Source organism: Pongo pygmaeus, chromosome 1 (genome assembly GCF_028885625.2).
Source record: "Pongo pygmaeus isolate AG05252 chromosome 1, NHGRI_mPonPyg2-v2.0_pri, whole genome shotgun sequence".
In the NCBI taxonomy this organism is placed as follows: domain Eukaryota; kingdom Metazoa; phylum Chordata; class Mammalia; order Primates; family Hominidae; genus Pongo; species Pongo pygmaeus.
Genome location: NC_072373.2, coordinates 208916721 through 208943430, shown reverse-complemented (window position 1 = coordinate 208943430; position 26710 = coordinate 208916721). Strand labels below are relative to the sequence as shown.

Sequence of the window (26710 nt, the reverse complement as noted above, 5' to 3'; positions counted from 1 at the left end):
GCTGTGAAGGATGGTGGAAAGATGTACTGGGAGGAGGGGGCTACCCAGAGCTGGCTCTGGAACAAAGCTCCGCAGCTGCTGACAACAGCTGTGGAGAGCTCTGGGCCTGGCCCAAGCAGGGGGAGAATGGGCAGGCTGGGAAGTCACCTCTGGCCCTCCTCTGTCACCCTTCCCTGCTGACAGCTGCTGAGGCCTAGGGGCCAAGGGCCCCAGAGCAGGCAGGGAGTGGGGGTGTGGAGGGGGCGGGCGGGCTGGCTGGGGTCATCTTAGTCCTCATGCTGTCAACTGCTCAAGCCTCAGGGTGCCTGGCCCCGCTGTCCCATCGCACAGCCCTTTACCCAGTTCCCTGGGAAGCCTGGGTGGAGAGGCTGGAGCAAAGGTCTGGGGCTGAACATGCCTTAACTGGAGCCTGGCCTGCTCCAGGGCCCCCGTGGGGAGGTGCAGGGCCAGGAGGGAGGGAGTCCTGAAGAGGCTTGCAATTTCCCTGGTGCACAGCTCCACTGCAGGCCCTTCAGAAAACGTCCCTGGAGGCTGTGAGCTTGGCCCACCCCAGCCCATCTCAGCCCCCTCAGCTGCCGGCCAGCCCAGCTCCAGTCCCAGTTCGGTGCCAAGCCTTTCCAGCCCGCTCCAGCCCACGCAGCTCTCTCTCCTCTGAACTCTCACATACCCATAATTACAACTGACCATATTTTCCAAAGCAGAAATCAAGAAACCACTGAATAAAGGATTTCTGCGCTACTTCTGAGCGTCAGAGGCAGCCTGGGAGGTGAAGTTTGGATGCAGAGGTATTCAAATCTCTGAGACACGTTGACAGTTTTTTGGGATGACTACTATATCTATCATATTTTATTAATAAATCAAAGCCATCCTAGGAAATGTGTGTTGGGCACATGCCACCCCATACCACTGTTAACTGTTGACTGGACACTTTAGCCTGGCAGCTTCCTAGCTGTGTGGCTCTGGGCAAATCACTTGACCTCTCTGAGCCTCTGTGTCTTCATCTGTAAAATGGGAATAAAAATGACCCCCTCACAAGGCTGCTGTGAGAATTCAACAGGACAACCTAAGTGCTAGTGTCAGGCACTTATGAGGTGTAAGTACCACTTCTTCCTTCTCCCCCAGGCCAATCCACCCCAGAGCTCACACACCAAGTGAGTGAGCTCTCCAAAGACCCCCGGGGAGAATGAGACACAAGAGAGACCTGCCTGCAAAAGGTTCCAATGCATTCCTGGATCCTGTACCGTCCAAGCTGGGAGGGATCACCTAGCCCAACACCCTCACTAATCAGATGAGGAAACCAAGTCCCAGAGAAGGGAAGTGAGCATGTTATGGGGAACCCACCAGACTTGGAGGGCCTGGGTTCAATCCCGTCTCTGACACTTCTGGCTGCTGGGAAACTTTATCACTTTGAGCCTCATTTTCGTGCCTCCCATACCCCCATAATGTTGGATTAATAATTATGGCTGGGCGCAGTGGCTTGCATCTGTAACCCCAGCAATTTGGGAGGCTGAAGCAGGCGGATTACTTAAGATCAGGAGTTTGATACCAGCCTGGCCAACATGGTGAAACCTCATCTCCACTAAAAATATAAAAATTAGCAGAGCATGGTGGCACGTGCCTATAATCTCAGCTACTTGGGGAGCTGAGGCAGGAGAATCACTTGAACCTGGGAGGCGGAGGTTGCAGTGAGCTGAGATTGCGCTACTGCACTCCAGCCTGGGCAAAAGAGTGAGGCTCCATCTCAAAAAAAAAAAAAAAAAAGCTGGATTATGTATACAGAGTGTCAAGAATGGTGCTTTTGGGCAGCCGTGAGAAGAGAGAGGAGCCTCCCAGCAACTCGATGGCAGAGGCAGATCCAGGACCCAGCCTCTTGGTTCCTAACGAAGGGTCATTTACCTTTCACGAAGCCACCTCCTCCTCTCCTTGGGGCAAGGATTCTCAAAGGCCAGGATAAGGGGCTACACAGATGAGGCCTCTGGGAGGGTGGCAATGGGCTAGGTCTTTGTCGGGGTGCTAATCAGGTCCAGAGCCCTCAGTCTCAACCTCTGGCACCCAGAGCTGGTCCCTCCAGCCTGTCTTCAAGCCCCAGACAGGCCCAGACTAGGAAATGGCAGGAAGGGCTGGCAAGGGAGGGATGCCGTGTCCTTGGCAGAGAGAATGCGACATCCGAGGGACTCGGGTTACCGGAAATGGTAAATCTCCCCGCTGCCTGTCACCTTCGACCAGGAATGTCTGCTGCCCCAGGGAACATCCTGTCCACCTGCCCTCAGACAGCCCAGGGACAGCCAGGAACCTGGACCCACTCTCTGCTCCCTGCCCCACCCCCAGGCCTTAGGTTAGCTGCTGGGTCCCCCCAGCCAAAGGGTACCTGTCATTCTAGGGAGTGAGCCTGGCTGTAACTAACTGACCAATCCCAGGGAAGGAGCCATCCTAGGAAATGTGTGCTGGGCACAGGGAAGGAGGAGAAGGCTAGAAGGGGAACCCCCAAAAGATTGACAGCTACCACCAAATCTGATCCATCCAATCCCATCATACGTGGATTCTGAGTCCCCAGTTTGGATGAAGGCTCTGATCTCGTAAACCCAACACAGGAGGCAGTACAGTGTGAGTTCTGGGGACTAACCCAGCTGGAGGCGTGGCTCTGCCACTTGCCAGCTGGGTGGCTCTGGGTAAGGCACTGCAGTGCCTTCTGCCCTCATCTCTGATACATAAGTGACAGCAGCCTGTGACAGGAACCTGTGAAATTTGTGGCGCTAAGCTGTGAGTCATTTAGCCCAGGACCTGGTGTGTAGCGGGGGCCCAGTAAACAGTGGCTATTAGGTATTGGGAAGCATTAGAAAGAGAAGGGGAATAAAACAGTAATTGTTATAGGAGCAGGTACTATGAGCCACACAACGTTCTCTGCCCTTGCTGGTGCTGACCTTCTACTTGGAGACCGATGGACCATAAATTAATACCCCAAATATACATGTCAAATGGTGAGAGTGCTGAAAAGAAAATACAGCAGGGTGAGGGGACGGGGAGTGGCCTGTTGAGGGTTGCTATTTCCCTGGGTATGGAGGGTGATGCTGACAGAGTAAGTCAGTTGCATACTTAGAGGAAGAGCACCCAGACACCAGGAGCAGCATCTATAAAGACGCTAGAGGCAGGAGGAGCCTCAGAATGTTTTGGAAACAGCCAGGAGGCCGGTTATCTAACTCCCATGACTGCCCTGAAAGCTAGGTGTAATTGTCTCTATCCCCCGGAGGAGAATCTGGCAGGGCCAGGATCTGACCCTCCATAGCCAGGTGTCCAGGGATGACTCGCTTCAGAGCTCCCATGGGGAGGAGCAGAAAGGGAGAAAAGCGCAGGTGTCTGAGTCCAAGCTCTGATTCTTCCAGGGACTGGCCATGTGATCTCAGACCAGCTGCAGCTCCTTGCAGGGCCTCAATGTCCTTGTCACTCATGGGCTAGAGATGCCTGTTCCATCCACTTTGCAGATGATGTGCCCAAAAGGAAGGGGAGGAGAAAGTATGGTGCTGGGAGGTGACCTTGAGCTTCTCTGGCATCTCAGGCCAAAGCTCCTCCCCGGGCAGGTGTGAATGCCAGGTGCAGACCCTGACCACCTGAACCACCCAGAGCAACCACCTGCCTGACCCCCAAAAGCTCACATCCTGCCTATGCCTGACTGGGCCTTGTCCCACTCAGCACCCAGAGCCCAGCCACAGCCACGGCCTCTGTCCTGCACTCTGGTTCTGGGTGTCAGACATGTGCCTCACCCCCAGGGCCCAGCCCAGGACCGGCTCCTTGTGTTCCTGACCGGGCGGAGAGTCCGTGATTTGCCTTTGTTACCAAGGGTGCCAAAGCGGGCCAGCCCTCACGGGCACCCGGCCAGATCGTGAGGCCCAGCCAAGTGCAAACAGCACGCTTGGCGCCCTGATACGGGCGCGTTAGAGCGGGCAGGCTGCCCACTGCCCCCGTCACAACAAACCATCATCTCCGCCCCGCTGAGGGGCCCAGGCAGCCGGCACCTCTGCTGGGAGCTGGGGACTAGGGGCTGCCAGGGGAGGCCTCCTCCCCGTCTCCCACTGGGAATGGGTAGTGGGAATTTCGGAGCCTGGACATGGAGATTCCAGATGCCAGCAGCTGAAAGGGCAGATATGCAGACAGGCTGCAGGGAGCATGTGGGAAAATAACAGGGGCAGAGGACCTGGATGAAGGCAAGTCATGGAGTTTTTCACATTATGGGTGTGGTCAGGCAAAGGGAGAGTGAGAGGCTGCCGAGAAGAAAGCAGGAAGGGCCCAGCAGAGAGAGGAGCAGCAAGAAGAACCAATGAGAGCCGGAACGGTTCCAATATGGGACAGAGAACCAGGGATAATGACCACAGCAACTCCTTCCAGCAATACCCAGCACTTAACATACACAGCGCTTCCGACAGAACTTTCTGGTGCAATGGAAATGTTGCGTGCCTGCACTCATCCAATAAGATAGCTACTAAGCGCTTCAAATGAGGCTAGTGCCATCAAGAAACTGAACTTTTTGCCGGGCATGGTGGCTCACGCCTATAATCCCAGCACTTTGGGAGGCCGAGGTGGGTGGATCACCTGAGGTCAGGAGTTCGAGACCAGCCTGGCCAACATGGTAAAACCACATCTCTACTAAAAATAAAAAAAATTAGCTGGGCGTGGTGGTGTGCGCCTGTAATCCCAGCTACTCGGGAGGCTGAGGCAGGAGAATTGCTTGAACCCGGGAGGCAGAGGTTGCAGTGAGCGGAGATCACACCACCGCATGCCAGCGTGGGTGACAAAGCAAGGCTCCATCTCAAAAAAGAAAAGAAAAGAAAAAAAAGGCCTGGCACGGTGACTCACGCCTGTAATCCCAGCACTTCGGGAGGCCGAGGAGGGCAGATCATGAGGTCAGGAGTTGGAGACCAGTCTGGCCAACATAGTGAAACTCCATCTCTACTAAGAATACAAAAAATTTGGTTGGGTGCGGTGGCTCACGCCTGTAATCCCAGCACTTTGGGAGACCGAGGCGGGTGGATCATGAGGTCAGAAGATCGAGACCATCCTGGCTAACACGGTGAAACCCTGTCTCTACTAGTAATACAAAAACAAAATTAGTTAGGTGCGGTGGCGTGCACCTATAGTGCCAGATACTCGGGACGCAGACGCAGGAGAATGGCATGAATCCGGGAGGCGAAGCTTGCGGTGAGCCGAGATTGCGCCACTGCACTGCGGCCTGGGCGACAGAGTGAGACTCTGTCTTAAAAATAAAAAATAAAATAAATAAAATAAATAAATAAATAAAAAACATAAAAAAAATTGCCAGCGTGGTGGTGTGTGCCTGTAATCCCCGCTACTCCACAGGCTGAGGCAGGAGAATTGCGTGAACATGGGAGGCAGAGGTTGCAGTGAGCCGAGATCGTGCCATTGCACTCCAGCCCAGGCGACAGTGCGAGACTCCGTCTCAAAAAAAAAAAAAGAAACTGAATTTTTATTTAAAACTTTATTTAATTTTAAATTTTTCATTAAATAGTCACGTGCGACTAGCAGTTACCATATCAGACAGTGCAGATTATACCATCATTGATCCTTAGGCCAAGCCTGGAGGTGGAGCTATCTCCATTTTACAAAGGAGGAAACTGAGGTTTGCCAAGGCTGCACAGCTGTAGGCTGCAGAGGCAAAATCGGAACCAGGCCTGCCCCTGCCACAGGGCTCCCCACCCATGGTTATTGTCAAGGCTGGAAACGGCTAACGGAAATCGAACATGTGTGGTGATAAGGCTACCTCGTTAATCAAGACATCAAGTCTGTCTGCTTTTGGCCTGAATTCTGTCAGCTACACCAGTTATCACACGCTGACCAGAAGTTCTGACCGCCTGTTTACAAAGGTCTTTGATTTTTTCACACTAAGAAAGGGCAGAATGGCTGGGCGTGGTGGCGCATGCCTGTAATCCTAGCTCTTCGGGAGGCTGAGACAGGTGGATTGCTTGAGCCCAAGAAGTTTGGGACCAGCCTCAGCAACATGGCGAGACCCCATCTCTATGAAAAATACAAAAATCAGCCAAGTGTGGTGGTATGTGCCTGTGGTCCCAGCTACTCGGGAGGCTGAGAGGGGAGGATCACTTGAGCCCAGGAGGTCGAGGCTGCAGTGGGCCATGATCATGCCACTGCATTCCAGCCTGGGTGACAGAGCAAGACCCTGTCTCAAAAGTAAATAAATGAATAAATAAATAAATAAATAAAAATAAAAGACAGGGCAGAATGGGGATGGAATAGTCCCAGCTGGTCGAGAAGCCATGTCTTTAAGAACACTGGGAATCTTCAATGGCAAAAAAGCTGGGCTTGGACTTCTCCACCTGGTTACCCTAACCCTATCAGCCCCCTGAGGCTCCTAAGAACTGGACGAAACCCACTCAGGGTAACACAGGGCACATTTGCCTGCCTCTAGGCCTTTAGTCATGTGGTTCCCTCTTCTTGGAATGCTGTTCCCGTGCCCTTCGAGCTAATCTATTCATCCATCCTTCAGCGCCCACTCAATCACCACCTCCACTCTAAATAATTTTTGGAACCCCTATAAAGACATCCTTCTCCCTACAAATATGTGGACTTAATTTCTACCTCAGAACACTAGAGATTCAGTCTTAATTATAATCACTTGAGTTAATGTCTCTTCTCTCCTGTTGGAACCAAAGCTCCTTGGGGACAGACACCAAGTTTTTTTTCATCTTTTAAACATATATATATATATTCAACCTTTAGATACTTCCTAATGTCCAGCAGCTAGGGGATAATAAACAAATACTTACTATGTTGAACTGAATTATAATATTGGCTTATAAGTTTGAGGACTCAATTTCTTATGGCTCTTCCCGAGTCTCCTGTGATCCCAGGAGAGGAGTCCAGACCCTTCCCTGCACTGAACTTCAATTTGTACCTCTGTAAAATGGGACAACAGGCCGTGCGTGGTTGCTCACGTTTGTAATCTCAGCACTTTGGGAGGCCGAGGCAGGTGGATCACCTGAGGTCAGGAGTTCGGGACCAGCCTGGCCAACACAGTAAAACCCTGTCTCTACTAAAAATACAAAAATTTGCAGGGTGTGGTGGCGCACACCTGTAGTCCCAGCTTCTTGGGAGGCTGAGGCAGGAGAATCACTTGAACCTGGAAGGCAGAGGTTGCAGTGAGCCAAGATGGCGCCACTGCACTCCAGCATGGGCAACAAAGTGAGACTCCGTGGTAAAAAAAAAAAAAAAAAAAAGGAGGGGTGGGACAATAATAGTACCTACCTTATTGGGAAATTATTTGTACTTACTATATTTATTTAACACTATGTGCCAGATACTTGACAAACATTGAGTTATCTTCATAACAGCCCCACAAGATCGGTATTATTATTACTACCCTCATTTTATAGAGGAGGGAAGTGATGGTGAAATTAAATAGATCAAAGAGCTAATGCAACTCAAGTGCTCAGTACAGTGTGTGGCACATGCTACGTCCTAAATAAATTGTATTAACAGTTGTGGAGTTTTATTTCTGAATAATAAAGGGTCTACAGAATTAGGGGAAATTGAAGATACTTCCCCAGGGCTGGGCACATAGTTAGCGTTCTCCAAGTATTTGCTGCTAGACCGTCTCAGTACCAGATGTACCAGTGATAGGTGGGAGAACCCTAACTAAGCCCAGGGCCACCCCTCTCTGACTCCCCTCCCCACTGGGCTCCTCCCCCTCTCCTCTGATCTATAGGGCAGTGGCTGCTCCCTGCCCCACAGGCCATGTCAGTAGAGAACCTCTTTCCTGCCCCCATCTTTCCCCAAAGGCAGGCAGCATGGAATGACTTTGGGGAAATGACCTTTGTCCGGCTGTGCCGAGCCTGCAGGTGAATGGAGACAAGAAAGTCTAATTAAGTCTCAAAGGGGCTGGGCACAGTGGCTCAGGCCTGTAATCCCAACAGTTTGAGCGACCAAGGCTGGCGGATTACTTGAGGTCAGGAGTTTGAGACCAGCCTGGCCAACATGGCGAAACCCCATCTCTACTAAAAATACAAAAATTAGCTGGGTGTGGTGGTGCGCACCTGTTATCCCAGCTACTTGGGAGGCTGAGGCAGGAGAATCGCTTGAACTCGGGAGGTGGAGGTTGTAGTGAGCCAAGATTGTGCCACTGCACTCCAGCCTGGGTGACAAAGCAAGACCCTGTCTCAAAAAAAAAAAAAAGTCTCAAAAGCAGGTTAATACTCTCAACTTTCTCCAGTCCTGTCAGGGGCTTTGACACCCTATTCTTCACTGAACCCCCACCTGAACCAAAAAAGGGGAAGAAGGGAAGAATCTGGGAAGAGTATGAGCACTGATGGAGTTTCTATGGCAGTCATCTCTCCAGGGGTGGTTTTCAGGATGAAATGAGACAGCAGACGGAAAGCAGACCTTCTCCAACTTTAAGGAGCGTATGAGTCACTTGGAGATCTTGTCGGCATGCAGATTCTGAGTCAGTAGGTCCAAGGGGGCCCTGAAACTCTACATTTCTGACAAGCTCCCAGTTGAGGCCCGGGCTGCTAGTGCCTGGACCACCCTCGGAGTTATAAGAACATAAAGGGATTAGTGCACACAGTAGGCCCTCTGTAAAAGTGAGCTATGCCTTTGTTTCTTGTGATTTGATCTATGAGAAACTCTCCTAAGGCACTGGAAGTGTTTTTTCTTTTTTGAGACAGAGTCTCGCTCTGTCGCCCAGGCTGGAGTGCAGTGGCACAATCCTGGCTCATTGCAACTGCCGCCTCCCGGGTTCAAGCGATTCTCCTGCTTCAGCCTCCCAAGTAGCTGGGATTACAGGCATGCACCACCACACCCAGCTAATTTTCATATTTTTAGCAGAGATGAGGTTTCACCATGTTGGCCAGGCTGGTCTCGAACTCCTGGCCTCAAGTGATCCGCCAGTCTTGGCCTCCCAAAGTGCTGGGATTACAGGCATGAGCTACCACGTGTGGCTGGAACTGTTTTTCCACTGCTGCTAATACTGAGGTCCAGTGAGGTTGAGGGGTTTGCCCAAGCACAGAAGGCTAGAAAGAGGCAGAGGCAGGATTCAAGGCCAAGTCTGCCAAGCCATCCTTCTCATGCATCACGCCACCCTAAACCCCACACGCCTCGAGTAGCAGCCACAGGTGTAGAGCTGAAGACACCCCAGCTCTGCCCCTCAGGCCAGTCACCGGCTCCTTGCTGGGTCAGCCAGGCCTCCGGGCAGAGGCCCAGGCTCCCTAAAAAGAGGCCCTGGGCCATCACTTTCACTCCACTAGCAGCAGCTTCCAATGGTTCCCCCCACATCGCCTTATAAAGTGGCCCAAGCTGCTCTTTTCCAGGCTGCAGTTTAATTTTATATGGAGTTAACTGACCGTCCTCTCTCTGCAGCCTCAGCCTGCCTGCTTCACACATTCCTGTTGCAGCAACATTACCTAATTTAACCATAGCCCCTGCTCTCCGGGGCTCTCAAAATAGCAGCTGCCAGTAGGGGAAAATGCCCTAATGTTATCAAAATAAAACAGTTCTCCCTCCTCCCCCACTCCTGGACTTCGCCAGCAGCAGGACCCAGCCCAGGGAGGAATCCAGGCTGAGAGGTCTGAGGTGGGCCTAGGGTGGCTGAGATCTCTGCTAAGCCCCTGTTCTCTTCATCCTTCCAGCCCTTTCCTACATGCCCTCTTCAAACATGTGTCTGGGATCTGCCTATGCCTCCTCCCCCCCGCAGATCTTCCAGCTTATCCCCAACGGCCATTGTCGCCCTGGTTACCTAAGACGAAGATTCAATTTCCCTTTCTCCTAATAACAAAAACTATAATGGTAATATAACAATTGCTGCCATTCCCCAGGTATTAATTGTGAACTAAATACCTTCCTCCCAGTGGCTCACTGCCATTGCAAAGTAGGGATTAGCATTCTCTTCTTTCAGATAAGGAAGCAGCCACTCAGAAAGGTAAAGTGACTTGCCCAAGGTCATACAGCCCAGAACTGGCAGAATTGGGGGTTGGAAGCCAAGCCCAGCTGCCCCAAAGCCCTAATCATCATACTAGGACTCCTGTGCAGGGTCTGAGCCTGGGAGAGGAGGAGTGCAGGATTTTCTGAGCTAGAAGCAGCTTCCTTGCCTTGTGTATTATTGCAGGATCTGTTCATACAGCTGCCACCAAACCACAGGGCCTGTTATTATACCAGAGTTCACATTGCACCTAGACCCTGTGGGCCCTAAGACTGTCTCCAGGACCCCAGGTGCACAAGCTACCTGTCAATATGTGACTCCAAGCCCCTGCTTCCCTGCCCCATGTACCCCAGAGCAGGCTGCCACATTAAAGCAGGGAACACCGGACTACTGACATACCTCGGGTGCAACCAGTGGTTAAGGGGCTGGGAGGGTCCTTCTGCTGCTCTCCTGCTCACCCAGAGTAATCATTAACCAGGGCAGAGCCAGCGTGGAGAGCAGGCAGAAGCCCAGGCTGCGGCACCCCCAGCATCCGCTCCTCCCTACTGAGTGCCTCCTGGGGCCACTTCTGTAGCTCAGCTGGCCTGGTGAGGCCTCTGGCAATGGAGAGGGAAAGCTTGGACCACCGGCTGTCCAGGAAGGCTCAACCTGCTATCCCTAGGGAAGGTCCCTGAGAGCATTTACTGAGCCTTCGGCCCCCTGCACTCACACCCCTTCCCACCTTGCTCCCCTCCCAACATTATGAAGATCCTGTAAGAAAAGTGTTGGAGGAGAGGATGGACTCTCGGACTTAGGGCCTTCCCATAGCGGGGGTGAGGTGGCAGGTGGGGTTGCAGGGGGACGACACAATAGAACTGAGACCCAGAGGTTTATCTAGGACCAAGTACCAGGGGCCCTCTCGAAGGAGGAAAAATAAAATCACAAAATAATAGTTCCTGTAATTTATCAACTGCCTATTCCAGCTGTAGGCTATTTATATGATCTCTAATCTTCACCAAAACCCTGCAGTGTAGGAATTGCCATTCCCATCTGAAGAGGAGGCTCAGAGAGGCGAACTCACCAGCCCAGGGTCACACAGCAATCAGTGATGAAGCTAGGACAGGCCTCAGGGCTATGCCTCCTGCCTATGACACTGTCCCAAAGTGCAAGCTGCAGAATGAAACGGTGTGGAATTGATGGACGGGAGCTAACAGCCACAGCAAGGAGGCTCTGGGCTCTTTTCTGGGCGGTCTGAAGCCTTTCAGCTCCTTAGCCAGGGTCCTCCTGGTCTTTCTAAAACCAAGTGTCCTGGGCTTAGAAACCCAAACTATGAGAGGGCAGTGGAGGGAGCAGGAGAGAGGCCTGTTGCTAGAGAGGGTGCATCCCCCCGCATTTGAAGTACCAAGTAAAGGTGGCCCCTGGGGCTTCTAGTACCTGTCAGGGCACAAGGTGGGTCTTCTGGGAGATGAGGTGGAGGTGTGGGGGGAAGGAAGAAGCACCTGAAGCCAACGTGAGGTGGGGCCTCTTGGAGGAAGGTGGCCCTGCCTAAAACCCCCCTGCCTAGGAGGCCACAGTCCTCCCAGCTAGAGAATTCCCTTCAATTGCTCAGGTGAAACCGAGGTGGGGCTCAGGCCAGCTGAAAGCTTTGATCTTATCACACATTCCTGCCCTAGCCATCCCAGTCCCCCCTCCTCGACCCCTACCAGGGAGGTGGGAAGCCAGACTGAGTCAATTAACCCTTTCCTCCCATTTCCTCCTATTTCCAGGCTTGAGCTGATGTTTCCCCCATCCCGCCCCCACCCCCATCGCAGGAGGCGGGAGGGAAAAAAGAGGGAGGAAAGTGAAAAGCAGGCACCCAAGACTGCGCCCCTCATTTAACCCACTCAATGCGAGGGAACTCCAAACCTGGGCTCTGTTGGCAGCTTCCATTTCTCCTAAATGAAAATAACCAGACTCAGCCGGGCATGGTGGCTCACACCTGTAATCCCAGCACTTTGGGAGGCCAAGGCAGGTGGATCACCTGAGGTCAGAAGTTCGAGACCAGCCTGACTAATATGGTGAAACCCCGTCTCTACTAAAAATACAAAAATTAGCCGGGCGTAATGGCGGGCGCCTGTAATCCCAGCTACTCGGGAGGCTGAGGCAGGAGAATCGCTTGAACCCGGGAGGCGGAGGTTGCAGTGAGCCGAGATCATGCCATTGCACTCCAGCCTGGGTGACAGAGCAAGACTCCGTTTCAAAAAAAAATAAAATAAAATAACCAGACTCAACATAAATAGCCCTCGCTATTTTGCATATCCATGAGCTCATCTGAGACTCACGATAAAATCGGCCTGCACTTCTCTCTGCTGCTGTGGGCTCCCCTCCGCCCTCGCCCAGGGGAGCTGGCTCCCAGGTCCTCTCCTCCCACAGGCTCACTGCAAGGGAAACAGACTCATAAGTGAGTGCTGAGACCAAGTCACAAAGACTCAAGAGATCTCCCAGAGGTCTGGTGGCCCCGAAATCCTGCTATAATCCTCGAGTGTCTTCCTTGAATGCAGGCTCCTTCTCCCTACTCCTTTACCAACTGGCCCACCACTCAGCCTCTCTCCCCTATCAGACCACAAGCTCCATAAGTCCACGGTTGGTGTTTAGATCCAACACAAGGCCTCACATACCGCTGGCACTCGAGAATGCTTGCCGAATGAATGAACGGTCCCATTTTGCTTCTGGGGAAAATTAAGCTCAAAGAAGTTCAATGGCTTGGGATCACATAAGAGTTTAGGAATCTTGTGACTCCTAGTCACACTTTCTAAACAGACATTTACAATGAATGCCCCTGATGTCGGCTTAGCAGCAGGTACCCAGAGCAGAGGTGAACTGACATGGACAGAGCACGGCAGGAGAGATTCTGGGGCTACACAAGAAGACAGGACAGGCTTCAAGGTCTAGGGCACAGGAGCCATCTCCTTCATCTGCTTCCCTAGCCCAGAGCCTGGAACTTGGGAGCTGGGGTTATGCCTCCATTTCCCAGATGAGAAGTAGCTTAGAGAGCAGGGAGTAGCCAGGCGCAGAGAAAGGTGGAAGCTGCCTTCAGCGTCACCAGACCTCCTGGAAGAAATTGGAGGCATGGTCCCTACTCTCTGGATGCCTTGGATCTTGTTGGAGAGGCAGGACTCGTAAGCTATAAGGGCCCAACACAACTCAAAGTCCAGAAAATAACAGTGTCAGGGGAAGGAATCAATAGCGTCAATGAAGGAAGACATGGGATTGGTGATGTGGTGGGCTCCTTGAGGTGCCTACCACCCCAGGCCCCAGAGAATGGAACGCCACCAACTTTTGGGGGGTAGTGAGCAGTTTTCTCCAAGAACTCAGGGTCCCTTTCGTCTGCTTGGAAGGTGGCCAACAAACAAGAAAGGAGCCCATCTTGTGAGTAGGAAAACTGAGGCCCAGGGAGGAGAGATGGTAGCCGACTGGTGACCAAGTGGAGGCCCAGGCCTTAACCTCTTGCCTCCCTGGTCTGACCAGCAATGAATGTCACCTCAGCTATCTTGGGGACTTCCTCTTATTCTTTCCCAACTTTAACGACTCTGGCAGCAAGCGAGTGTCTTCCTGCTCTTGCACATGCAACAACAATACGGACAATGTGAGTCCAGGGACAATGGGGACAACTCCTGGACCCCTGCCACAATGCTTTCCTCCTCTACCAGCCAAATCACACTTGCTCTTTAAGCCCCATTTCCTCTAGAAAGTCTTTCCAGATAACTCATGCCCAATCAATCTTTTCCTTCCCCTGACACTCTGCTATTGTCTGGACTTTGAGTTGTGTTGGGCACTTATAGCTTACGAGTCCTGCCTCTCCAACAAGATCCAAGGCATCCGGAGAGTAGGGACCATGCCTCCAATTTCTTCCAGGAGGTCTGGTGATGCTGAAGGCAGCTTCCACCTTCCTCTGCGCCTGGCTGTTCCCTGCTCTCTGAGCTACTTCTCACCTGGGAAATGGAGGCATAACCCCAGCTGTACAGGGGGATTGATAACGCAGATCAAACAATGAGCGCAATGTCAGGCACACAGCAGGTCCTCAGGCAGCACTAGCTGAATATGTGAACAAATGAGTGGACAGAGGGATGGATGGAAGGATTCTTGAAGCTTCCACCACACAGGGCTGTTGAAACAACACAACGCGGGACTTGGATGTAGATTTCACCTCGCAGCTGAGCCATGTGTTTCTCTGCCTTGTATTTCACCCAAGCCCCCAGTATGAGGGGGACACAGGGCTGGCTCAGAGCAGGCCCCGCTCAGCAAAACTCACTGAACTCCCAACAGGGCAAAACCTGCAGGCCCCACAGGGAGCTTGGGACCTGACTGAGAAGAATCAGGGTTCCCAGGGGTCTCAATCACAGGGAAGGTCACATCCATCTCTCTGGGGAACATTATCACTGGGTTGAAATGGAAGCCAAAGGGCAAAAAGGCACCCGAGTCTATGAAATAGGAACTGGCAAAGCCCATGTGGCAGACATGCAGCCTCCTATAACCCTTTGCCAAGGCCAGCCTGGACCCACCTTCTCCACACAGCCCTCCCAGACTTCCTCTCTCTGGACACAACAGGACCCACTGGGGAAAACAATGACGACTTGGGAGTCTGACAACCTGGGCTCCATTCCCAGGTGTGGCACATACTGGATGGATGAAGGGCCAGCCATTCCCTCTATTTTTTTTATTTTTATTTTTTTTGAGACAGAGTCTCGGCTCACTGTAGCCTCCGCCTACTGGGTTGAAGCGATTCTCCTGCCTTAGCCTCTCAAGAAGCTGGGACTACACGCATGAGCCACCACGCCTGGCTAATTTTTGTATTTTCAGTAGAGATGGGGTTTTACCATGTTGTCCAGGCTGCTCTCGAACTCCTAGCCTCAAGCAATCTGCCCGCCTAGGCCTCCCAAAGTGCTGGGATTACAAGTGAGAATCTGGCCCCCAACTCCCCCTCCTGATGCCTCAGTTTCCCGCTCTGCAAAATGGAGATATAATGCCAACTTCAAAAGATTGCTGTAAGTATTATATGCGATAATGCCTGGCAAGAGCCCAGTGGGAAGCTTGGCTCTAAAGAGGGTGGCAGTTTCAGTGAAAAGGTGTCAGCACTCAGGGAACGTTGGCTGGTGACCTATGTGACTGAGGCCACTGGGGAGGAGAACCTGCAGGTCCCAGGACAGGGAAGAGACTGGTCTGTCCCCAGGAAACTCCTGGGTTTCCGTTCCCCTGGCCTAAGGGTCATAGCAAGGCAAAAGGCAGGAAAAGGTGAAGAGCCGTGAAAGTGATAGAGGCTGCTGCACGTGGTGACTCACACCTGCAATCCCAGCACTTTGGGAGACTGAGGCATGCGGATCACCTGAGGTCAGAAGTTCGAGACCAGCCTGGCCAACATGGTGAAAGCCCGTCTCTACTAAAAATACAAAAATTAGCCAGGCGTGGTGGTGCATGCCTGTAATCCATAATCCCAGCTACCAGGGAGGCTGAGGCAAGAGAATCGCTATTGAATCCAGGAGGCAGAGGTTGTAGTGAGCCGAGATCGCACCACTACACTTCAGGCTGGGAGACAGAGTGAGACTCAGTCTCAAAAAAAAAAAAAAAAGAAAGAAAGAAAATGATAGAGTAGAGGCCACTAGCGCTGGGATTTATGAGGCCAGAATTTCAATCCATCCAGCCCAGTAAGGGATCCAAGAAGAGGCATGATCCCAGTTCCCAACTATTTGAAAATTGGAAACGCAAACAAGGAGAGGGTTGAGTCAGCTGGGGTTAGTTAGGAGGGGAGGCCAGGACCAGGAGGTGGGGGCCGGAGCCGGCTTCCTGGGAGAGAGCCATGGGCAGGCGCGGGGCGTGGGGAGGTGGCGGCAGGGACCCGGAGGTGGGCTGGGAAGGGGCCAGAGGCAGCTGGGAATCCCAGCCGCACCCGTGGAGAAGCATCTGTGGGGTGACCCGAGGCCACCTCTGAAGTCCTCCCCAGGCTCAGGCCCCAGCCAGGCCTCCCCTTCCCCACCGACTGGGATGGGAGAAAGATGGGGAAGAGGCCAAATGTTACAAAACACCTAGGTGTGACCCGCCTGGTGGGGAGGGGACACATCTCTACCCAATACCCAAGTCCAAAGCATAGGGTGGGGTGGGGTGAGATCCCCAGGCCTGTGTGTCTCTCTCTCTCCTGAGTCCTGCTGTTTCTCTGAGGCCACGGGAGACAGATTTAGAGTCGAGCAGCCCCACATCCCACCAAGTAAGGACCAACTACAGGTTTGCCCAGAGCTCCCCAGGCAAGGTCCTGCCTCCTCCAGTGTAGGCCGGGGGGGGACAGGGCTAGGATGGGGTCCCAGGACGTCCCCCACCCCCCCCCCACCATCACTACCCTCAAGATACATGAACATCCTTTCTGCACCCATGGGAGCCCTTGGCCACACCTCCTGTTGCTCAGAGCCCACCAACTGCACACATCTGGGAAGGGGACAAGGCGTCCAAAGACTCTAGCCTTTCCCAGGCCACACCCTGGGGTGTGCCCCCCTCCTTCTCCCAGTCCAGGAAGGAGCAATCAGAGTGGAAGGATGGACTCTGTCCTACAGCTGCGGCCTCAGTAGGGGAAGGAGGGGCAGTGACAGATCAGAGGCAGTTACACCCGGAGCTCTGAGACTGTGAAAGAGGCCCAGGGAATGGACAATCCCCTTACACAGCCATTCATTCAACAAGCCCAGTACAGGACCTGGGCCATAGAGAAGGCGTGCCCGGCTGGGCCCTGGGAACCCTGCCTCAGATATTCCACCGGCCTTGCCTTTAGCAGGAAGAAGACTTAGTGCAATCACAGATTGTCAAATACCTGCCACATTCCAGGCACTGAGCAAGGTGCATCCACCTGGTTACTTCACAACCACCAGGAAGCAGGCCTCCCCATTTCACAGTTGACTGAGGCTCAGAGAGGTAAAGCAACTTGCCCAAGGTTACAGAGCCAGTCAGGGCTGGGCCAAGACTTGAAGGCAGGGCCTTTTGAGCCCACATCTTTCCCTTGACCACAGTGCCCAGGGAAGGGGCTCTGAGACCAATGAGGACACAGACAAGTCAAAAAGGGCAGAGTGGACATCCCAGCTTGTCCCACATCTTCTGGGGCCCTGCAGAGAGCATGGCTGGGCAGGCAGCTCCCAAGTGCAGGGGCCAGAGCACGCCCCTTTCCAATCTCAGCAAGGAGCCTGGGCCTTCTTGGCCTGCTGGCTTCCTCAAAGCCATTAATTTGTTCACTTGAATTTGTTTGTTTGTTTGTTGTTTTGAGACAGAGTCTCGCAATAACGCCCAGGCTGGAGTGCAATGGCACGATCTCGGCTCACTGCAACCTCCGTTTACCAGGTTCAAGCGATTCTCCTACCTCAGCCTCCCGAGTAGCTGAGACTACAGGCATGCATCACCACACCCGGCTGACTTTTTTGTATTTTTATTAGAGACGGGGTTTCACCATATTGGCCAGGCTGGTCTTGAACTCCTGACCTCAAGTGATCTGCTCGCCTCAGCCTCCCAAAGTGCTGGGATTATAGGCGTGAGCCACCGCGCCCATCCTTTATTCACTTGAATTTTTTTTTTGAGATGGAGTTTTGCTCTTGTTGCTCAGGCTGGAGTGCAATGGCGCGATCTCGGCTCACCACAACCTCCACCTCCCGGGTTCAAGTGATTCTCCTGCCTCAGCCTCCCTGAGTAGCTGGGATTACAGGCATGTGCCACCATGCCTAGCTGATTTTTTTATTATTATTATTTTCAGTAGACACGAGGTTTCTCCATGGTGGTCAGGCTGGTCTCGAACTCCCAACCTCAGGTGATCCGCCTGCCTTGGCCTCCCAAAGTGCTGGGATTACAGGTTGTGAGCCAGCACACCCGGCCTCACTTGAATTTTTAATGTGTTCACCTACTGTCTGCCTAGCACCAGGCAAACAGCAATGAACAAAGCCAAGTCCCTGCCCTCATGCAGCTTCCACGCTAGATGAGGGGGTAAGAATAAATCTACAAGCCATGAGCTCTGGCTGTGGAGTTCTAAGGCAGAGTCTGCAACTCCACAAATGAACACTCAGCAAGATCCCCTCCACCTACACCACAAGCCAATGCAGAGGCCCCAGCTTGGGTGGGGACGGGGGAGCTCCTGGCTGGAGATGGGTAGGGGGATGACTGCCAGATCTCACTGTATCACCTAGGCTGGAGTGCAGTGGCAAGATCATGGTTCACTGCAACCTCCACCTCCTGGGCTCAAGTGATCCTTCTACCTTGGTCTCCCAAAGTGTTGGGATTACAGGTGTGAGCCACCACTCCTGGCCCACCTGCCTTTTTTTTTTTTTTTTTTTAAGAATTTTTATTGTCCAAACAAGAGATCGTAAGAGAAGACACAAATAAATTAACTGTTCTGAGAATTCTGGACTCCACCTCCTGCCATTCTTGATCCTCTTCCTAAGCCCACTCCTCCTGGAGTTTTCCCATCTCAGGCAGTGGCAGCTCCATCCTTCGGGATGCTGAAGCCAAAGACCGTGGAGGCATCCCGGACTCTTCTCTTTCTGTCCCACCCCACATCCAACCCACTAGCAAATCCTGGTGACCCATCTTCAAAATGTACTGGGGATTCAACCATCTCCCACCTCCGTGGTCCTGGCTTGAGCTCCCATCGTCTGTCCTGGGTCATGGCCTCCTTGCCTTTGCTCTGGACCCTCCCCGTGCTCCTCTCCACACAGCAGCCAGAGCAATCCTATGGAACACCAGGCCCCTTCAGTGACTTCTCAATTCACTCAGACGCAAATCCAAGGTCCTTTCCACGGCCAAGGCCCTGCTGATCACCCTCTGCCACCCCCCTGCCTGCTGTGTCCACCACGCTCCCCCTCACTGATGCTGCTCCAGCCCCACGGGCCTCCTTGCTTTTCCACAGACATGCCAAGGACACTCCCACCTCTGGGCCTCTGCACTAGCTGTGCCCTCTGCCTGGAATGCCCTTTCCATTGATATCTGCGAGGCTCACCCGCTCACTTACTTCAGGTCTCCATCAGTTCAAACTTATCTTAACAGAGGCTTTTCCTATCACCCCACCCTACCCCGCCTCATCACTCGCTGCCCTCTTCCGTTTTATTTTTTCTTTTGAGCACTTATCACCACCTGATGTATTTCATTTATTGTCTGTCTTCCTGCACTAGCTATAATGCAAGTGACATGAGAGGAAGGAATCTGACATTTTTATTCTCTGCGGTAACCTCAAGATCTAGAACAGGGCGGGTGCAGTGGCTCACACCTATAATCCCAGCGCTTTGGGAGGCCAAGATGGGTGGATCACTTGAGGTCGGGAGTTCAAGACCAACCTGGCCAACATGGTGGAACTCCATCTCTACTAAAAATACAAAAATTAGCTGGATGTGGTGGTGCGTTCCTGTAATCCCAGCTACTTGGGAGGCTGAGGCAGAAGAATCTCTTGAACCTGGGGGGCAGAGGTTGCAGGGAGGCGAGATCATACCACTGTACGCTAGCCTGGGTAACAGATCAAGACTCCATCTCAAAAAAAAAAAAAAAAAAAAAAAAAAATCTAGAACACAGTCAGATACATAGAAGATGCTCCACAGATATTTGTGAAATGAATTTTAACAAATGCTTAATCACATACATCATTTGTTCATTCATTCATTCAACACACTCTGCAAGGCTTTGTGCACCAGATACTCCCCTAAAACCCAGAGCAACAGGACACGCTCGTTCATGGCTCAGGGAATGGGCTCTGGTCAGGAGCTAGGAGCTGGTCCTAAGGCTATCTCAGGATGCCACAGATGCCCCCAGGGACGCTCTGAGGTTCCTGCAGGCCTGGCACAGATGAGCATCATGGAAGGGAAGGGAGGGTGGTTCTGGGGGCAGCAGGACTCAAAGGCCCCACATTCCCAGGCCTCAAAGAGCCACCTTGTTCTCAGGGCTTTCATGACAGCACCCCCGACCCAGCCACCCCAGCAGCCACGAGCCACACCCCTCTCAAGGCTGCTATTGACACAGCCCTGACGCCACCAGGCTGGGCAGTGAGGCCGGCGGGTCCCCGCGAAGTGAGTTCCACACATACTTCTGGGTTTCAGTCAGCCAGCTCTGGGCGCTGGGGCAGCTGGCCCCGGGAGCAGGAGGGGGTGGCAGGGCCAAAGAGGCCAAGGCCCAGGCTGAAGCAACATTCCAGCAGGGCCGGGACCCTCGGCGCAGCCTCCCTCTTCTTGGCAGGAGCAGGAATGAGAGGAGGGAAAGGCCAGGGTAGGCCCTGGGATGGGGAGAGGTACGCCCAGCAGATCCTTGGGAAGCTGCTGGGGAACTGAGTCATATTCACTTCCTCCTCCAGCCTGACCCCTCACAGCTGGGACTGGATTGGGTGGAGGGGAGGGGGGCAACAGGCCAGGGCTGGAAACCCTTCCCATATACCCCAAGTAGTCTGAGGGTACAGAGCCCACCCCTCTGGCCTCCAAGTGGCCTCTGAATCATTGCTCTAGATCTTTCCATAGCCTGGGCAGGCCCTCCTGCCCTCCCTCCTGAGCCTCTCACCCCAAGGCCAGGCAGCCCTTGAAACTCTGCAGACTCACCCTAAACCTTGAGCCCCCAGGGAAGAGCCAGAAAAAAACAGCACAGGCTCCACGCAGGACAACCAGGAGGGTGTTCTTCCCCTTCCCCTACTAGCAGCATGGCAGGGGCAGGGGCCCCTGACCTCCCACACCGGGCAGGGCCAGCCTGGCCCACTCAGGCCTAAAAGTCCCTGGATAAATTCAACTGTCTGTAGAGTCCCGGGGAATATCTGATGAGAACATTAATGAATTAACAAACCTAAAAATGACCACCCTAGAGTTTAGTTCCTAGGCTTCCCCTCCAGGCACAGGCGTCCCCTAGGAGACCCCACGGACACTGAGGCATACCCACCCTAAGAGCTTCTCTCCCTGAGCCAATCCCTGATATTCCTTGCCTGAGGTAGCCCCTGTACTACTTGGGACCAGAGTTCTTAATCAATATCTGTGACAAGTTGTAGCAATATCTACTGACTGCCCGCCACAAGCACATGGGGCAGTAGGTGGAGTGATTAGGAGAGCTTCGTCTGGATTCAAAACTTGGCTTGCAGCATCTCTGAGTGTGTGGATATGTAAGTCACTGGGCAAGTTACATAACCTCTCAGTGCCTCAATGTCCTCTGCTTAGAGAATGGGGATCAGGCTAGCAGCTATAGCTTAAAACATTCGACAAATATATTCACTAAGCACTTACTACCCGCCAGGTGCTAAGGATACAGCAGTGAACAAAAACAGATGAGGTCCTGCTCTCGTAGAACTTAAACTGAGCTGGAGGAGGCAGATAAACACATAAACAAATACAGACAAATACAGGCCAGACAACTGCGAGAACAAAAATGAAGCCGTTTAAGGAGACAGCCATTATGGGAAGAGTGGTAAGGAACAGAAGGAGAGGGAGAGGGTCATATGGATATTACAGGGACAAGTGTTCCAGGCAGAAGGAACAGCAGACGCAGAGACCCTAAGGTGGGAGTGTGTTTCACATGCTCAAGAAACAAAGCCTTGGTCAGGCGAGGTGGCCCATGCCTACAATCCTAGCACTTCAGAAGGCCGAGGTGGGAGGATAGCTTGAGTTAAAGAGTTTGGGACCAGCCTGGGCAATACAATGAGACCCCATCTCTATTTGTTTTAAATTTTTATATTCATTAGAAAAGAAAAGGCTCGGTGCAGTGGCTCACGCCTATAATCCTAGCACTTTGGGAGGCCGAAAGGGGCTGGATCACTTGAGCCCAGGAGTTCGAGACCTGCCTGGGGCAACACGGCAAAACTCTGTCTCTATAAAAAATACAAAAATTAGCCAGGTGTAGAGGAGGGTGTCTGTAGTCCCAGCTACTCAGGGGGCTGAGGTGGGAGGATCACCTAAGCTTGGGAGGTCGAGGCAGCGGTGAGCTGTGATTGTGCCACTGCACTCCAGCCTGGGTGACGGTGTGAGACCCTGTCTCAAAAAAAAAAAAAAAAAGAAAGAAAAAAAAAACAAAGACTGGTATAGCTGGAGGAGTTTGAGAGGAGCAGGTGGCAGGAGGCCGGGTCTTGCAGGGCCTCGTAGGCTATATTAAGTCAGAGGCCGGGACCAAATTCTGAGCACCGCAGGGAGGTGGTGAGCAGGAAACACAGGTGAATGGGAGGATTCACTGAGAAACTCAGAGCAGACAGTGGGTACTGGATAAATGTGAAGTACCCGTATTACTTTGTCATCATCCAGCCTGGCACCCCAAGAGCTCCTTCCTCTCCACTTTGCTCACACGTCTTCCAGGCCCTGAACCCAGTCACCTCCTGCCACCTTCTTTCCACCGTCTCCCGGGCAGGGCTTCAGACCCACAGATCCTAACTTGTCTGCGCTCAGCCTGAGAACAGGCCCGGGCCAAGCCAGGCAGGGGCCACAACTCCCCAGACACGGGGAACTGGGCCTAAGGGATGGGGGGTGGTCCATCTCTGCCCCTTCCAGCCTCCACCCTGCAGACAGACCTGCAGCCTGCCCTCCTTCCCTCGGGGAATGTCCAGGGCACACTCAAAACCCCATCCTGTGCCGGCTGCAGGTATGGAACAAGTAGGCTAGTGTCAGGGGACAGAGCAGCTGGCTGCGTGGAGGGGAGGGCTGAGGGACCGCCAGGAAGGGGAGGCTCCTCCAGTTCAGCTGGCAGCCTCCCCAGTGAGGAAATCCAGCTGAGGCAGGAAACAGGTATCTCAGCGACTTCCCTCCTCGGCCCTGGAAAACACCTTAATCACCACCGAGGCTCCCTCAAGACGCCTGTCCCCTGCAGGGCCGCCCTAAAGGGGTCAGCAGGCCAAGTCCTGCCGAGTCACCCGGGCCCAGCCCCCTCCTCCAGCAAGCCTCCTCACCTCCCAACAGCTGAAATTACACCCACACTTAATCACAGACCAGCTTCCTGCGGTCCTGTCCCCGTCCCGGGGAGGTCTTGAGCTCCCTAAGGCCCATCTCACCCTGCTCCTGTGCCCAATCCTTCCCCATACGCCACTGGCTCCGGACCGAACTGAAGGGCAGATGAGAGAAAGGGCAGCAGGCAAGGAGGTCCAAGGCGTGCTGGGAGCCTGGGCTAGGAATTGATCTCATTTTTGACTTGCAACAAACTCCTCAACCCCATTGTACAGATTTGGAAACTAAGGCTCAGAGAGAGGAATTTGCCCCAGATCACACAGCCAGAAACAGCAGCCCAGAGACTGAAACTTGGGTCTGCAAGACTTCAGGGACAGGCCAGGCATGGTGGCTTACGCCTGTCATCCCAACACTTTGGGAGACCGAGATGAGGTGAGAGAATCGCTTGAAGCCAGGAGTTTGAGACCAGCCTGGGCAACAAAGTGTGATGCCCTCTTTTTTTTTCTTTTTTTTTTTTTTTGAGACGGAGTCTTGCTCTGTCGCCCAGGCTGGAGTGCAGTGGCGTGATCTCGGCTCACTGCAAGCTGCAAGCTCCGCCTCCCAGGTTAACGCCCTTCTCCTGCCTCAGCCTCCCGAGTAGCTGGGACTACAGGCACGTGCCACCACGCCTGGCTAACTTTTTGTATTTTTAGTAGAGACAGGGTTTCACTATGCTGGCCAGGCTGATCTCGAACTCCTGACCTCATGATCCGCTCGCCTCGGCCTCCCAAAGTGCTGGGATTACAGGCGTGTGCCACCGCGCCTGGCCCCGAAAAACTTTTTATTGTTTGTTTGTTTTGAGACGGAGTCTCACTCTGTCACCCAGGCTGGAGTGCAATGGTGTGGTCTCGGCTCACTGCAACCTCCGCCTCCTGGGTTCAAGCGATTCTCCTGCCTCAGCCTCCCGAGTAGTTGGGATTACAGGCATGCACCACCACACCCGGCTAATTTTTGTATTTTCAGTAGAGACAGGGTTTCAGTATGTTGGCCAGGCTGGTCTCAAACTCCTGACCTCGTGATCTGCCCGCCTTGGCCTCCCAAAGTGCTGAGATTACAGGCATGAGCCACCGCGCCTGGCCTGAAAAACTTTTTAAAAAGAATTTTATAAAGAGACTTCAGGGGCCAAGCTCTTTCCAGCCCACCAGCAGCAGCCTGGGGTGGGACAGCGACCCTCCATGTGTTGCTGAGAAGGCTCTCTAATCCCACAGGATTGGAGCTGCCTGTTTATTTGTCTAAATTACAGCCCACCAGCCTGTGAGTGCTGGGAAGGCACAGACAGGGCCTGTCCTTGCTGGTCCACACCACCCCAGCCCCTAGCACCACACCAGGTTCACTGGTTCACTGGCACACAGTAGGTGCACGGCAAATATCTGCCCGAAGAATGAACCCCTGTACTCCCGATGACTGCCATGGAATGTTGCTCAGTGATGATCTGTTGAATGAACAAGTGAATGAGAAGATCTGCCGCGGTCCAGGAATGTCTGTGGAAATTCCTCATGCACACAGCAAAGAACTCCACCCACCGCCATCCTACTGCACCAGGGCATGGAGGAGCCCCCTCATCACGGGGCAGAGCTGGGGGAAGGTCAGGCAAGACTGTTGGGCCTGGGAAAACATCCCATGTGCTAGGTTGGTGCGTTGGGAAAAGCAAAAGTCAGTGCCAGGAGTGCAAGTTCAGGTCAAGACTAGGGAGCTACTGGATGGCCCTGCTGAGTATTTCGGGGTGAGAGGCTGAAACAGGAGGACGACAGAGGAGGCTGCCCAGAGTGGGGGTGGGGGAGGAGAAGTGCTGGGTGGGTGGGGCAAGAGCAGTGAGGAGCCAGGTCTGGGTCGGGGGTTGACGAGTGACTCAGGAGGGCAGAGGTGCGATGAAGCCAGCAAGGTGAGGCCAGGCAGGCAGTTCCTGGGTAAACACTAGCCTGGTTAGAAAAGTCCCTCTCTTGGCTCAGAGAACAGGGAGGCAGGTATGGGGACTGCCTAGGAGCACCTCGAAGAGAGTGGGGGTGGCTTGTGGCTCCCCACGATAGGCTCGGCTCCCCAGATGTGCCCCCACCCACATCTGCCACTAGCTCCCTGCCCACCGACCCGGCCCAGTCCTCAAGTTCACTCAGGTCCTCAGGGCCTCTGCTGGCCAAGTGCCTTCTAAGCCTCGGGATTCCTGACCGTAGAATTCCCTTTTCCTCCACCTGAGCTCAGAGTAGGGGACTAGACTGCAAGGGCAGGCCTCTCTCTGCCTCTTGGAGACCTGGGAAGAGGAAAGCTGGGGAACTTGGGTTCTCCAAGGGTGCACTGCATCCCTGCACCACGCACTTTGCAGCTCATTCCACCCAGTCCAGCAACGCCCTGCAGCTATGCATTTTGAGGCCGTGCATTTTGAGTTCCCTTGACCCACGTGGGGCTGGCCTCAGAGAGGTTAACTAGCTTGCCCCAGGTCACACAGTTACTCAGTGAAAGGCAGGGATTGATTCAACTCTTCGGCTGTATGACTCCAAGGCCCGTGGGTGTTCCACACAAGCTTCAGTTCTGTCCCAAAAGTTTTGCTTGTGCCTACCTGGGTCCAAGCTCCCCAAGGTGATAGACGGTGTGGTAAAGTTTCAGCGAGACTCACAGGGTCCCCATCACCACTGAGTGGCCGTTCTGCCAAGCTGGCACAGAAGGGTTCCCTCGTCCTGCCAAGTTCCCACCCTGCTCAAAGTTTCCCCTCTTGGTCCCCAGGAATGGTAGGCCGGATCATGCCTAGCGAGACTCCAGCACTCGGCAACGTGGCCGAGAGACCCACGGGCTCCCACGCGGGCCAGCCCCGCCCCCGGCCCCACGAAGGGTCCTGACTAGTGGCCCCCCTGGATTAGCCCCATGCCGCAGGGTGGCGCCGGCCCGGGGTCCCCGGCGGGCGCCGCCGTCCCGGGCCAGAGTCCCCGCCGCGCAGCCTTGGGCGCCCCAGCCAAGTTGGCGGGAGGCAGCCAGCGGGACCGGGGCACCCCAGCCCCTCCGCCCCCCGCCCCTCTGCCCTGCACACTCACCGCGAGCAGCCGCCCGTGCAGCAGCAGCGCCAGCAGCAGCGCGCCCGCCGCCCGCCGCCCCATGGCCCGGCCCGCGCCGCTGTCTCTCGCTCGCTCGCTCCGCGCCGCCCGCAGCCGCCCGCTCGCCGGCCAGCTCGGGACAGCGCGGCCCTCTCCCCACCACCCCCTTTCCTCCCCGCCCGCGCCGCCCCGTCCCGCCCCCGCGGCGCCGGCCCCGCCCCCGAACCGTCCCTCCTCGGAGCGCCAGGCCCCGCCCCCGGACCGCCCCCGGGCCGCGGGCTCTGTTCGCCCCAGCCGGCCGCGCAGCCCACTTGGCCTTTGTCTGGGCCCCCAGCCCCCTCCGCGCGGGCCGCGGCCCGGCCCGGCTCCCCGCCAAACCTGGCCTGGAGTATGGGATGGGACGGGGCGGGGGACCGGGGGCCCGGGCCCGGGCATGGGATGGGGCCGCCGGGCCAGGCGCTTTCGCCTCCCCGATCCCTGGCTCCCCCGCTTCCCCGCGCGCCCCGCCGACTTCCACGCCCCTGCACGCCCCGCACGGCCGACTCTACTCGCGCAGCTTTTGAGGATCCCAGGATCTCCTTGCCAGCTCACACGCACGCAGCTGCCACTCCGCGCCACACGTGCACGCCAACTTCCACACCCAAGAACACTTTCGCACCAAAACTTTACTGCACGAACACACTTGTGCGCTACCCGGGAACACTTTCACACTCTGGACCCAACTCTCAAGTACCAACAATCCTCACCGGCTCACACGCACACTTAACTCGCTTCCAAACTCTCACCTCCACCAGGGACACAGGGGACAGCTCTCACACCACACTCAGCCCCTCACAGGCTTGTTCCCATGTCACACA

The 26710-nt window shown here is 54.3% G+C and overlaps 1 protein-coding gene across 4 annotated transcripts in view; it reads right to left on the bottom strand.

The window, feature by feature from the left end:
• HSPG2 (heparan sulfate proteoglycan 2) overlaps positions 1-26004 on the bottom strand; it is a 116695-nt gene extending 90691 nt beyond the window's left edge. For all 4 annotated transcript variants that reach the window (XM_063658800.1, XM_054502323.2, XM_063658801.1 and 1 more), the window contains exon 1: positions 25854-26004. In XM_063658800.1, the coding sequence (XP_063514870.1) occupies positions 25854-25916 (63 nt within the window). In that variant the 5' untranslated portion in view covers positions 25917-26004. The remainder of the gene's footprint in view (positions 1-25853) is intronic.
• Between the last annotated feature and the right edge of the window lie 706 nt (positions 26005-26710).